Here is a 13,296-nt window from a genome sequence, read left to right as displayed (position 1 = left end):
GAGACCTTGTCTCAAACACACACACACACACACACACACACACACACACACCCCAATAAAGGTATAAATAGGTTTTCCTCTTTCATGAAAAAAATAGTAAAATAGGAAACAAACGTGACAGAAACTTGATTGAGAAAAAGTACACAAAACATTTGGCTAGATTAATCAAGAAGAAAGAGATAAGGCACAAATAAATGATATCAGGAATAAAAAAGAGCGAAATAGTCACACATGCTGCAGAAGTTAAGCTGATTGTAAGAGGACATTTTAAATGAGATTATGCCCATTTAGTTGGAGTGGGTAACTTCCTAGAAAAATACAAAATCGGCCACATGGGCAGGCTCACGCCTGTAATCCCAGCACTTTGGGAAGCTGACGCGGGAGGACTGCCTGAGCCCAGGAGTTTGGAACCAGCCTGGGCAACACAGGGAAACCCTCCATCTCTACAAAAAATAAAAAAAATTGGCTGTGTGTGGCGATGTGCACCTGTGGTCCCACCTACTCTGGAGGCTGAAGTGGGAGGATCACTTGAGCTCAGGAGACAGAGGTTGCAGTGACCTGTGATTGCACCATAGCACTCCAGCGTGGGCAACAGAGTGAGTCCCTGTCTCTAAAAATAATACTAACAAATCTCAAAAAACAAAAAAGAAAGAAAGAAAAGAAAAAAAATACAAAATTGGTTCAGGAAGAATAGTTATAGGGGTCTGGCCCTGTAACTATCAAAGAAATTGAAACAGTACCGTAGAAGCCAGCACAGTGGTATATTCCTGTAGTCCCAGCTATTCCAGAGGCTGAGGTGGGAGGATTTTTGAAGCTCAGGAGGTTGAGTCTAGCTTGGGCAACACAGTAAGTCTGGTCTCTAACCCATCTCTTAAAAACAGAACATAAAACTTCCTACAGAAAAATCGGGCCTAGGTATTTTTTTTTCAGGCGAGTTCTACCATAAATTGCAGGAACAGATAATCCAAATATTATGCTAATTTTTCCAGCTAATTTTAAAAAGTTAAAGCAATTTGTTTGTTTGTTTTTGGTAGAGACGAGGTCTCACTATGTTGCCTAGGCTGGTCTCCCAAAGTACTGGGATTACAGGTCAGGCTATCATGATATCAAAACCGTAGAGAAAGCCGGGTGCAGTGGCTCACACCTGTAATCCCAGCACTTTGGGAGGCCAAGGCAGGTGGATCACCTGAGGCCAGGAGTTTAAGACCAGCCTGGCCAACACGGGGAAACCCCGTCTCCACTAAAAATACAAAAACGAGCTGGGTGTGGTGGCACGTGCCTGTAGTCCCAGCTCCTCAGGAGGCTGACGCACAAGAATCCCTTGAGCACGGGAGGCAGAGGTTGCAGTGAGCTGAGATTCAGCCACGGTACTCTGGCCTGAGTGACACAGCAAGACCTTGTCTCAAAAAAAAAAAAAGCCAAAGGGAAGCCAGCCATGGTGTGGACCTGTGGTCCCAGCTACTGCAGAGGCTGAGGCAGGAGGACCGTTTGAGGCCAAGAGTTTGAGGCTACAATGAGCTATGATTGCACCACTGTAGTCTAGCCTGGGCAACAGAGCAAGACCCTGTTGCTAAAACAAGCAAACCAAAGACCTGTTACCTACTTACAGGGAAGAGGCAGCGGGTGGCGGGGGAGGGGAGAGACTGTTACCAAAACACCAGGGGTTCAGTCCAGGTCCTGCTGTTCGCTGCACAGAAAGCCAATCACTGAGACCAGGAGCACCGTCAGGGGGAAGGCTTTAAGCCGGCTGCAGCCAAGGAGATGGGTGCTCAGTCTCAAATCCGTCTCCCCGACCGACTAAAATTAGGGGTTTGTAGAGCAGGGAAGCCACGTAACTAGGTGTGAGAAAACAGGAATTAGGGGCAGCTGAAGAAGAGGAGCTGCTTAACAGGAAGCTGGCGGCTGGTCGGGCAATCTTGACAGCTGGGGGTTCTGGCGTCTCACTGTCGAGACACCGTGATCCGGTGGGTTTTAGCTCTTTCATTCTATCGGGGGCCTCATGGTTGGTTTTCTGAGAAAAAAACTCAAATAGGACAAATGTCACTTTCTCAAATTTTAAGACTAGGAGGATCAATTTCTGTGTTTATTCAAAGAAACCATAAACATCAGTTCCATGGGACAATTGAGCTGGTTTCAAAATGAAAGAAGGCCAAAGCCGGGCGGGGTGGCACACACCTCTAGTCCCCAGCTACTCAGGAGGCTGAGGCAGGAGGACTGCTTGAGGCCAGGAATTTAAGACCAGCCTGGGCAACATAGTGAGGCCCTGGTCTCTAATAAAAGGAGATGGGGGGCTGGGTTTGGTGGCTCACGCCTATAATCTCAGTACTTTGAGAGGCCAAGGCAGGTGGATCACTTGAGGTCAGGAGTTTGAGATCAGCCTGGCCAACATGGCAAAACCCTGTCTCTACTGAAAATACAAAAATCAGGCTGGGCACAGTGGCTCACGCCTATAATCCTAGCACTTTGGAAGGCCGAGATGGGCGGATGGTCGGCAGTTCGAGACCAGCCTGGGAGCAACACGGTGAAACCCCGTCTCTATTAGAATGCAAAAAAATTAGCCTGGTGGCGCACGGCTGTAGTCCCAGCTATTTGGGAGGCTAAGTCAGAAGAATTGCTTGAACCGGGAGGCAGAGATTGCAGTGAGCCGAGATCACATCACTGCACTCCAGCCTGGGCAACAGAGGAAGAGTCTGTCTCAAAGTAAATAAATAAAATAAGATAAAATAAAATAAAATAAAATGCTCATGGTGCCAGCTGGAGCCATCGTTCAGAAAAGAATTTGGCACTTGCTAGAGAAGCAGAACACACACTTGCCTGACAACCAGCAGTTCGGTTCCAGGACGCTCCCCAGAGAAGTGCTCGCAAGAGCGCACATGCGGCCGGCGCGGTGGCTCACACCTGTCACCCCTGCACTTTGGGAGGCCGAGGCAGGTCGGTCGCCTGAGGTCACAAGTTTGAGACCAGCCTGGCCAATATGGTGAAACCCCATCTCTACTAAACATACAAAATTAGTGGGGAATGGTTACAGGCACCTGTAATCCGAGTTGCTCAGAAGGCTGAGGCGGGAAATCGCTTGAACCCGGGAGGTGGAGGTTGCAGTGAGCTGAGATCGTGCCACTGCACTCCAGCCTGAGCGATAGGGCCAGACTCCACCTCAAAAAAAAAAAAAAAAAAAAAGAGTGCATATGTGCAGAGCAGCAATCTCAGCAAAGCCTAAAGCCAGACACTGTGTTCACCAGCTGCAGTGACACGCCATCTGCATGTTCTCACTCACAGGATGGAACACAGCAAGGAACAAAGGAGCCACACCTTTCACTGTCAACAGGGTGAATCCCAAACGCCTAACGTGAGTGAAAGAAGCAAGTCCCACAACAGCACGTCCAGCACATCAGAGACCACCGATGGGGTCCTGCCGCCGCCCTGGCGTTTCTCTTACCAACTGTGCATATGTGCACCTCCCATTCTGTTGTGTCTCCGACCTCGAACAGGACAGCACAGGCTTTCCCGCCTCCCGGGGGCCTTTGCAAAGTCTGCTCTCCCCAGGCCAGTGGGTGCCCTCCCCACGGGGCTCACTGTGCATGCATGGAGCCTGGCGTGCTTTGGGCCCACAGGAGGTACTCAGCAAGCGTTTGTTGAATGACTTAATGAGTACCTGCAGAAAGGGAGCAGTGAGTGAAAGGCCTTTCACAATTAAACAATTAAGGTGTTTCCGCCACAGCACAAGTTTCTTTTTTTTTTCCTTTGAGATGGAGTCTCGCTCTGTCGTCCAGGCTGGAGTGCAGTGGCGCAGTCTCAGCTCACTGCAACCTCTGCCTCCCAGGTTCAAGCGATTCTCCTGCCTTAGCCTCCCAAGTAGCTGGAATTACAGGTGTCTGCCACTACAGCCGGCTAATTTTTTTTTTTTTTTTGACTCGCTCTGTCGCCCAGGCTGGAGTGCAGTGGCGCGATCTTGGCTCACTGCAAGCTCCGCCTCCCGGGTTCACACCATTCTCCTGCTTCAGCCTGCTGAGTAGCTGGGACTACAGGTGCCCGCCACCACGCCCAGCTAATTTTTTGTATTTTTAGTAGAGACAGGGTTTCACCGTGTTAGCCAGGATGGGCTTGATCTCCTGACCTGATGATCCACCCGCCTAAGCCTTCCAAAGTGCTGGAATTACAGGCATAAGCCACCGTGCCCGGCCCACAGCCGGCTAATTTTCGTATTTCTACTAGAGATGGGGTTTCGCCAGGTTGGCCAGGCTGGTCTTGAACCCCTGACCTCAAGTGATCCACCTGCCTCAGCTTCCCAAAGTGCTGGAATTACAGATGTGAGCCACACAGCACAAGCTTCTGATGCGGAGACTGAGGCAGGGCAGTCAAGATCTCAGCAGGCCTCAGGAAAGCCCCCTCCCTGGGAGGTCTGAGCCCTGTGTGGGAGGGAGGCTCTGAGTTCCCTCCCCCAGAGGTTCTCCCCTAACCCCTCTGCATCCGCATGTTTCCAGCTCAGCCTGGGCCAGGCCGTGTGCAGCACATCTGGAGCCCCGGTCCCCGAGAGGGTCCTGGAGGACGAGGGCTGCCCCACCCAGAGGCCCCTCCACCCCTTCAGCTCCTGCCAGCTTCCCTCTGACGCTCTCCCAAGTCTGCCTTCCAGGGTCCCTGAGTCCATGCCAGGAAGGGGCGTTCCCCCGCCCTCACTCTGTCTCAAAGAGAGCTCAGCCTCAGCCTTTGTCCTGGCTGCTCTCGGCTCCCTGCCTCTCCCTCCGCAGGCGAAGCTGGGCACTCGGCCATGAGCTTGTCTCCCTGGGGCAGAGTCCAGCTCCCCTCTCCCTCCCCATCCTCTCAGGCCTGGCAGGCCTCCCGCTCCCTGGCCTGAGTTTTTTGTCCATGAAAAGAGTCCAGAACACCAGGAAGCCCCGCTGGGCCTGGAAGGAAGCAGGGGCACCGCAGGCCAGTGGGGGTCGCAGCACCCTGCCTCTGGGCGGCCTTTGTTCCTTCCTTTTCAGGCGTGATGTGCACTGTGCGTGCCTCTCCCTCCTCTGGGCTGTCAGGGGTGGAAGAAAGGCCTGGGGTGAGTGGGGGGGAAACTGGGGCCTGGGGCCTGGAGCTTAGCACTGGCCACACCCAGAGATTGTCTGCTGGAGCCCCGCTAGGCTGGGCTGTGAGGCTGTGAGGCAGCAGAGCGGCTTCCCAGGGTTCCCACCCCTCCCTCTGGGGTCCTGAGCTGGAAGAAAGATGCCTTTGCTGGGCCTGTGGCGCCAGACCCTCAGCCCAGGCAGCAATCCCAGTACAATTGTCACTGCCCGTTCCGGAAGGTCGGGCATGGTCTGGACCCTGCCCCGTGGGGCTGCCCTTTGCGCCCCAGCAGCCTGCACTCCCTGGTGGCCTTGCCTCGTGGCTCCCTGACGCTGTGTGGCCGGAATTATTGGGACAAGAATTCCCACTTCGCAGCAGGCGCGAAGGGGGTGGCCCCTGGCCGGGCTGGGATGCGGGGCCTGTGAGGCGTCAGAGCCGAAAGGCCAGCCATGTCGTGGGACGGAGGGGCAGGGCTTGAGTCTGGGGCCAGCTGCGCTTCGCCTGCCCCAGCCGTCCCCAGAAGCCTGTTGCTGACCCGCACCCCAAGCCTGGCCTGGGGACCCTCTTCTTTGCTTTTCAGGCCACGTAGAGGCCCCACCTGTTCCCGTCCGGGGGAACCCTCCTTTGGCCTCCGCGGCCCAAGCCTCTGTGCCCCTCAGGCCGAGGGGGCAGCCGGCGCGGCCGAGGCCCTGGGCTGGGAGACAGGGACCTTTGGCCCGGTCTGTGCCGCTTCTCTTCTGTTTCTCGGCTCGGTGTGACCTGGGCCGTCCCTGCCCTTCCCCGCCCCTGCGTCCTCACCTTCACCTCAGTACAGAGCCAGGTGAGGTGGATCTGACTGGGCCTCAAGGGTAGGTCCGCTCTGGGTCAGCTGAGTGTCTCTGGAGCTGACCTGGGCTGGCTCAGCGCCGCAGGCTGGCGGATCCTTGCTGGCCGGGAGGGCATCCCGCAGGCCAGCCTGGTCCTCGCCAGCCCTGGGAGTTGGCGCTCAGGGCCTTGCTCCACAAACAGGTGCTGGCCCTCGGCTTCCCCCTGAGTCCCCAGCCCGGGCCCCGCGTGGCTCCGCAGCCGACAGTGCCTCATTCGTGCAAGCGAGTCTGGCCTCCTTTCCCGGGCCCGGGAAAAGCGCGGCTCTCCAGCACAGGACCCTCCGAGCCAGCCTCGCCCGCCCACCTCCACGCCAGGTCTCCTGCGTCCACGGCCGGGGGATCCCCTTGCCGAGTGGGTGGGAACGGGAAGGTGGACCATAGCCGCGGGGCGCCCGGGCTGAGAGCCGGGAGCGGGGGAGCGGCGCCGCTGACTCAGCCGCGCCCGCGTCTCTCACCTGCGCGGCCAGACGGCGGAAGCTTGGGAGCAGAGGCGAAACCCGTCCGCCCGTGGGCGTGGCCGGTGGTGGGCGGGGCGGGCCCGCCCGGCCTCCCGCCCCTCGTCCCGCCCCAGGGCCCCTACCCCGCGGTCCAGCGGCCTCGCCCGCCTTCGCCTCCGGCTCCCCGCACTCTCTGGGTCCACGCGTCGTCCTCCCGCCCGCCCATGGCCGTGAAGGTGCGGTCACTGCTGCCGCCGCTGCTGCTGGCTGCCGCGGGCCTCGCCGGGCTCCTACTGCTGTGCGTCCCCACCCGCGACGTCCGGGAGCCGCCCGCCCTCAAGGTGCGCGCCCGGGCACCCAGCGCACGTCTGAGGAGCAGCGGGCCGGGCCCGGAGCCGGGGAGGGGGTGCGCGGCTGGGAGCCTGAGCAGGATCAGCCCGGGACCCCCACCGTGCTCTGCTCCCGGTGGGCTGGGTGGGGTCCCGGGTTCCGCGCTCTGCGCTCCCCTACCGGGTACGCGAGGTGGCGGTGGCGCTTCCAGGACGACGCGGTGCTGGAGGAACAAGTCCCGGGAATTCCGCTCCCGCCGCCGAGTCCGTCAACGCAGCCTAGGGGCTGTGTCCCCGCTCCCGGGATGCAGCCCAGCGATGCCCGCTAGGTGCTGCCAGACGCCCGCCCCCAGGCCTGTGCGGACCCCCATGGGCACTCGGGGCCACTTCTGCCCTGTGCCGCCGCCCCAGAGGGTGCGGTTAGAGGCACATCGACTGGGATTCAGCCCAGATGGGGATCCACAAGCCCCAGGACCCAGGGCCCCCTCCAGGACACGGGAGTGGCCCAGAAAGAGAGGAGGGCTTGACCGGAACAGCCCTGGCCGGTCCTCAGAAGGTTGGAGCAGGCTATCCCGGATCTGCACTCCAGCAGGCCCAGGGACCTCCTGACCGGCCCCTTTAACCCTTTATTGGGCTTGTTGGGGGTGGGGTGGAGAACCAAGCCCCCCAGCCCGGTGGGGAGTTAGAAGCAGGGAGCTCTGCGGCCCTGCAGGACGGCCAGGTGGCAGTGCACGCGCTGGCTTGTTGATGCTCTGGGCTCTGGGGAGGCCTTGGTCGGGATGGACTGGTGCAGCCCTTGCGCGGGCTGGAATTGGCGCCCGGGCCCGGGAGGCTGGTCCCCAGCTTTCCAGGTGGATCCAGGATGCCGGGGCAGGAGCTGGAAAGGGGCATTTACAAGCTCATGCCACCCAGGTCTGCAGGAAGGCCCACCCAGTGCCCCCAACAAGGCAGGACCAGCTTCTCTCTCTGGCCCTGGCTTGGAGGCCCACGGCCAGCCTCAGCGGGCCTTCTTCACCTGGGGACCTGCCTCCTGCACCCTCAAGTTGGGCTGCAGTCAGAGGGGTTGGAAGGAGACAGGGGAGGAAGGAAGAGCGACTCTAGGGGCTCCTCCTGCAGTGGGGCTTCCTCTCCCTGAGCCTGGGAACCTTGTGCCCCAGGGAAAAGTCCCTGGGGACCCTCTGTCCCTCTGTCCCTGACTCAGTCCCTTAGTCTGCCCTTGCCAGGAAGGCTGCTGCCCAGACCCTGGCATGCTGGGTTTAGGTAGTCAGGAGGGAAGAGTCACCTCCCCCCCGGTTCTCCTTCCAACCACGGTTGTCCTGGCCTCCTCTGAGCTTCTGCATGAGACTTGGCACATGACTGAGTTGGGGGGGGTGGCAAACTGGAGGAACCCAACTTCACGTTTGGTGTCAGGGTGTCAGGGCCCCCGGACACCCCAGGCTGACTCCCTCCCCCTCCCCCCAGTACGGCATCGTCCTGGACGCTGGCTCTTCACACACGTCCATGTTTATCTACAAGTGGCCGGCAGACAAGGAGAACGACACAGGCATTGTGGGCCAGCACAGCTCCTGTGACATTCCAGGTGAGGCCCAGCCCAGCCCAGCCAGGACACCCACTCACTGCAGGGTCTCTGGGACCCTCTCCAGCCTTAGCCGGTACAGGTCCAAGCACTTAGGGCCTTCTGCTTATTGTTGGGTGGGGCTCACTCCAGGCAGAAGCCCTGGAAAGAGAGAGAGGCTGGGCTGCCTGCGCCTGAGTGGGGCCAGGAGTCGTTTGCATTCTAGAAAGGAAGCCCAGGCAGCAGGTGGGAGGTTTGGGCCTTGCCGGGCCCAATATTGGCTTCTGTGCCCCAGATGGAGCAGGAGGAGGTCTGGGGGCCTGGCGGGCACACCCAGGCAGGCCTCAGGAGGCCAACCTGGGTCAACCATGCCCAGGGCTTTGTCCTAGCACCTGCACCCACACCCTCTCAGCAGGCAGCAGCCTTGGTCTCTGGGTGGCACCTGGGCCCCTTTGTCTCCAACCTGGGCGTTTCTGGGGGCTTAAGCTGGGAAGGTGTGCCGCCTGGTCTGGGAGCCCACGGCCCCCACCCCCGCCCTCACTCGCCTGGCCTATGGCCCACCTAGGGGCTGCCTGTGAGGCACAGGCTCATCTCTCTGCCTCCCTCTAGGTGGGGGCATCTCCAGCTACGCAGACAACCCTTCTGGGGCCGGCCAGAGTCTTGTTGGATGCCTTGAACAGGCACTTCGGGATGTGCCCAAAGACAGACATGCGGGCACGCCCCTGTACCTGGGAGCCACAGCGGGTATGCGCCTGCTCAAGTGAGTGTGCCTGTGCCCTGGCCCTGTCCCCATTGATAGCCTTTGGCTGTGACCCCTTGTGGGGCGGACCCCGAGCACCCCCACAGCAGGCTCACAGCCATCTGGGGAGGGGGCCTCTTGGAGTTCTCTGTGTTTTGCAGCCTGACCAACCCAGAGGCCTCCACCAGTGTGCTCACGGCAGTGACACGCACACTGACCCGGTACCCCTTTGACTTCCGGGGTGCACGCATCCTCTCGGGCCAGGAAGAGGGGGTATTTGGCTGGGTGACTGCCAACTACCTGCTGGAGAACTTCATCAAGGTGGGCCCAGCAGCCAGCCGAAGAGCCAGGGGGCGTGGGCGCCCTGGGCCCCGGTTGACCCCACACTCCCCTCTCCACAGTACGGCTGGGTGGGCCGGTGGTTCCGGCCATGGAAGGGGACGCTGGGGGCCATGGACCTGGGGGGTGCCTCCACCCAGATCACCTTTGAGACGACCAGTCCAGCTGAGGACAGAGCCAGCGAGGTCCAGCTGCGTCTCTATGGCCAGCACTACCGAGTCTACACCCACAGCTTCCTCTGCTATGGCCGTGACCAGGTCCTCCAGAGGCTGCTGGCCAGCGCCCTCCAGGTGCCCCTCCACTCTGGCTCACCTGCACTGCACTGTCCCCTCCTGGAGCAGAGCCTGGACAACCACCGTGCTGTGGAAGGCTTCTCCAGGCTGGGCTTTAATTGGCTGGAAAGACAGGTGGGAGGGTCAGAGCATGAGCAAAGGCCCAGTGGCTGGGCCGGGCCTGGAGGAGGGAGGGCCAGGGACGGCTCTCAGAGGGAGCGTGGTCAGGGGCGTTGGGATCTGTCAAGCAGGCAGTGGGGAGCCATGGATTGCCCCTGGGCACAAAAGTGAAGTTGCCAGAGTGAGACCTGTGGGAGGTTCGTCAGGCTGGTCCTCTGGAGTGGCTGTGGTGCCACCCTGTCACGCTGGTGATTCCCCCAGACCCACGGCTTCCACCCCTGCTGGCCGAGGGGCTTTTCCACCCAAGTGCTGCTCCGGGATGTGTACCAGTCGCCATGCACCGTGGCCCAGCGGCCCCAGACCTTCAACAGCAGTGCCAGGGTCAGCCTGTCGGGAAGCAGTGACCCCCACCTCTGCCGAGATCTGGTTTCTGGGCTCTTCAGCTTCTCCTCCTGCCCCTTCTCCCGATGCTCTTTCAATGGGGTCTTCCAGCCCCCGGTGGCTGGGAACTTTGTCGTGAGTAGGGGCAGGTGGGTGGCTGGGAACTTTGTCGTGAGTAGGGGCAGGTGGGTGGCTGGGAACTTTGTCGTGAGTAGGGGCAGGCGGGTGGCTGGGAACTTTGTCGCAGGTGGCTGGGAACTTTGTCGTGGGTAGGGGCAGGCGGGTGGCTGGGAACTTTGTCGTGGGTAGGGGCAGGCGGGTGGCTGCAGGTGCTCTGAGCCGCCGGGGTCCGGTCGCAGTGTGACTGCGCCCCCTACAGGCCTTCTCTGCCTTCTTCTACACGGTGGACTTCCTGCGGACTTTGATGGGGCTGCCCGTGGCCACCCTGCAGCAGCTGGAGGCAGCCGCGGTGAATGTCTGCAACCAGACCTGGGCACAGGTGAGCCCCGCTCCCCCTCCTCCAGGGCTGTACGGAAGGGCTCAGCCTCCGCCTCCGCATGCCTCCTCAGCCCTGCATGGACAGGCCTCTCGGAGCACCCGCTGCAGTGGGGGCGATGGCAGGCATTAGGCTGACTCCAGAGGTGGCAGGGCTGTGGCCGGGAGGCTGTGAACAAGTCGGGCGGGTTGGAGAAGCGTCGCCAGGCCCGACCCTCATCCCAGATCTGGAGGGCAGAGGGGAGGCCGGTGCCCAGGCTTCTGGCTTCTGCCACTGGTCCCCTCCATGGTGCCACGCAAGGGAAGATGGAAGTGGGGCTGGGCACGGGGAGTGTGCCCACCAGAGAGTCCAGGAGAAACGTTCGAGTAGTCCCAGGACTGGGGTGGTGAGCGAGGCCCCATTTTGTGCGCCCAGGGCCTAGTCTCAGACAGACTGGGGTGGGGGAGGTGGGGACAGGCGGCGAGCCAGCGGGCAGACTCGGGCCTGGAGCTCATCCTGTTCCCCTGGCCACACACCGAGGTGTTGCTGCCTCCTGCTCCCTGGTGGCCATGCCTGCTGTCCCTCCTCACGGCCTTCCAGGCATGGACGCTGGCTGGGGAGGGATGGAAGCGTGCCCTGCCGGGGGTGCCCCTCAGACTCGGTCTTGCCATTCGTGTCCGGGCCTGCGTGGTGGTCTCTGGCCTCGCACGGCCCGTGTGTGTCTGGGGAGGGGTGAAGCACGCCGCCGGCCCGCTCTCCCCGTGGGGCCGAGACCTCCTGGTGGTCGCCTGCCTGACAGTGTCCCGCTCGCGTCCCAGCTGCAAGCTCGGGTGCCAGGGCAACGGGCCCGTCTGGCCGACTACTGCGCCGGGGCCATGTTCGTGCAGCAGCTGCTGAGTCGCGGCTACGGCTTCGACGAGCGCGCCTTCGGCGGCGTAATCTTCCAGAAGAAGGTGGGCTGGGGGCGGGGCGGGGCCGGCCTTGGGGGGGCGGGGCCTCTCGGGAGCTGAGGCCACGCCCTTCGCCGCAGGCCGCGGACACTGCAGTGGGCTGGGCGCTCGGCTACATGCTGAACCTGACCAACCTGATCCCCGCCGACCCGCCGGGGCTGCGCAAGGGCACAGACTTCAGCTCCTGGGTCGTCCTCCTGCTGCTCTTCGCCTCCGCGCTCCTGGCTGCGCTTGTCCTGCTGCTGCGTCAGGTGCACTCCGCCAAGCTGCCGAGCACCATTTAGGGGCCGGCGGGGGCAGCTGCCCCATCCCTTCCCCCACCCCTGTATCCCCACCCCGTACTCCCACCCCTCCTCCAACCCCTGTACCCCCCACCCCTCCACCCACCCTCACCCCTCTCCCACCCCTGTACCTACCTCTGTCCTCACCCCTGTATCCTGCATTCCTCCACCCGCCCTCCATCCACCACCCCTCCACCCCACCACTGTATTCTCCATCCTTCCACCCCACCCTCAGCGTCTCTGCCCCTAAGGCAGCCCAGGAAATGGGAACTGAGACTCCGGTACCCACAGGGGCCTGGGTGGGCAAAGAGCGCTCAATCCAGCTCCTTGAACCCCTCCAGCCCGCTTCAGCCTGGGCATCACTGCAGGCCCCGTGCTCCTTCTCCTCCTCCTCAGGGCTGGGTCTCCAGAGAGTGGGGCCTTGGTTCTGAGAATCAGCCCTTAGAGGCTCCTTCTGTGGAGTCTGGGTCTGTACTGGAGAGGGTCACAGCCCATGGGCTGGCAGCCAGCCCAGCACCTACTTGTAAAAATTTTGTAATAAAAAGTTTTTCCTATAGATGTGAAAGGAGAGTGTCTGTGGGGTGGGGCATCCTTGCTGTGGCCTGTGCCCTCACCTTCCCGCTGTTCTGGCCGCACGGGCCCGCCCCTGGTCCTGAGGGTGGACACCAGCCCTCCCTACTGCCTTCTGCTCTGGAGCCAGGCCTGGGGCACTGGCTGCTCCCCTGCTGTGCCGTGGCAGCCTAGAGTAGCTGCAGGATGGCTGGCCCGAGGGAACATTCCTGGGCCCTTGAGTCTTCTCTGGCCAGCAGAGTTCCCCAAAACCATCACATCCGGATCTGCGTTGGTGACCAAGGCCAGACTGAAGGTTGGGTCTTGGTACAGTGAGCCTGGGGGTGAGGGTAGGGGTCAGGGAGGTGGCGGAGAGTGGGTGGCAGCCAGCCAGGCAGCTTCCTAGGGGGCAGTCAGTGCTGGTAGAGACTGGAGGGAGGGCAGGCCCTCATCAGGAGGTGGCACAGGAGTGGGAGATGAGATCAGGACCAGGACCCACAGACAGGAATCTTGCACAGAACCTGGCTGTGGAGCCAAGCCATGCAATGGCACAGGGCACCTTGCCCTTCTCACCTGGGACTGAGTGTCCTGCACCTCCAAAAGGCATCCTGCAGCCCCGGCCCTGCAGCCCCTCCCCAAGCCAGTTTTTTCCAGGATGGGAAGGCCTGGTCTTGCCCACTCGCCTCCTCACCTTTCTGGGAAGTGAGCTTAGACACTGTGTCTCTGCTCAGTGCCCTGGCGAGGAGAGTGGTGGTTCTTATTCTGCTCTTCCCTCCCCTCTTCACTTTTTTTTTTTTTTGAGTCATTTGATAAACCTGAGGGCAGCCAGCCCCAGCTTTGGAGTTCTGAGACTGGAAAGACCAAGGGGACACCCCGGGTTGGAGGTCTGTCTCACTCTTGTTCTCTGAATGACTAGTCAAAGGAGGTTTCTAGTGGGATGGGGTGGGCGTG

General features: G+C 60.8%; 1 protein-coding gene across 4 annotated transcripts; it reads left to right on the top strand.

Annotated features, from left to right (window-relative positions):
* Positions 1 to 5,376: 5,376 nt before the first annotated feature.
* On the top strand, positions 5,377 to 12,352 carry ENTPD2 (ectonucleoside triphosphate diphosphohydrolase 2). 4 transcript variants are annotated; one of them, XM_058445592.1, is made up of 10 exons: positions 5,377 to 5,872; positions 6,061 to 6,274; positions 8,146 to 8,263; positions 8,849 to 8,999; positions 9,140 to 9,299; positions 9,380 to 9,607; positions 9,971 to 10,225; positions 10,470 to 10,589; positions 11,384 to 11,518; positions 11,596 to 12,352. In XM_058445592.1, exons 3-10 carry the CDS (start codon positions 8,185 to 8,187, stop codon positions 11,797 to 11,799), a joined length of 1,332 nt encoding a protein of 443 aa, XP_058301575.1. In that variant the 5' UTR covers positions 5,377 to 5,872; positions 6,061 to 6,274; positions 8,146 to 8,184; the 3' UTR covers positions 11,800 to 12,352. The 4 variants fall into 4 exon arrangements, with proteins under 4 accessions (XP_058301575.1, XP_058301574.1, XP_032021620.1 ...); XM_058445591.1 differs by lacking the exon at positions 5,377 to 5,872 and having other exon boundaries at positions 5,946 to 6,274; XM_032165729.2 differs by lacking the exons at positions 5,377 to 5,872; positions 6,061 to 6,274 and adding an exon at positions 6,319 to 6,696.
* Positions 12,353 to 13,296: the final 944 nt, after the last annotated feature.

This window comes from Hylobates moloch, unplaced genomic scaffold, assembly GCF_009828535.3.
Source record: "Hylobates moloch isolate HMO894 unplaced genomic scaffold, HMol_V3 SCAFFOLD_10, whole genome shotgun sequence".
Taxonomy (NCBI): domain Eukaryota; kingdom Metazoa; phylum Chordata; class Mammalia; order Primates; family Hylobatidae; genus Hylobates; species Hylobates moloch.
The sequence above is the reverse complement of the archived record's forward strand: the minus strand, read 5'-3'. Positions and strand labels throughout refer to the sequence as shown.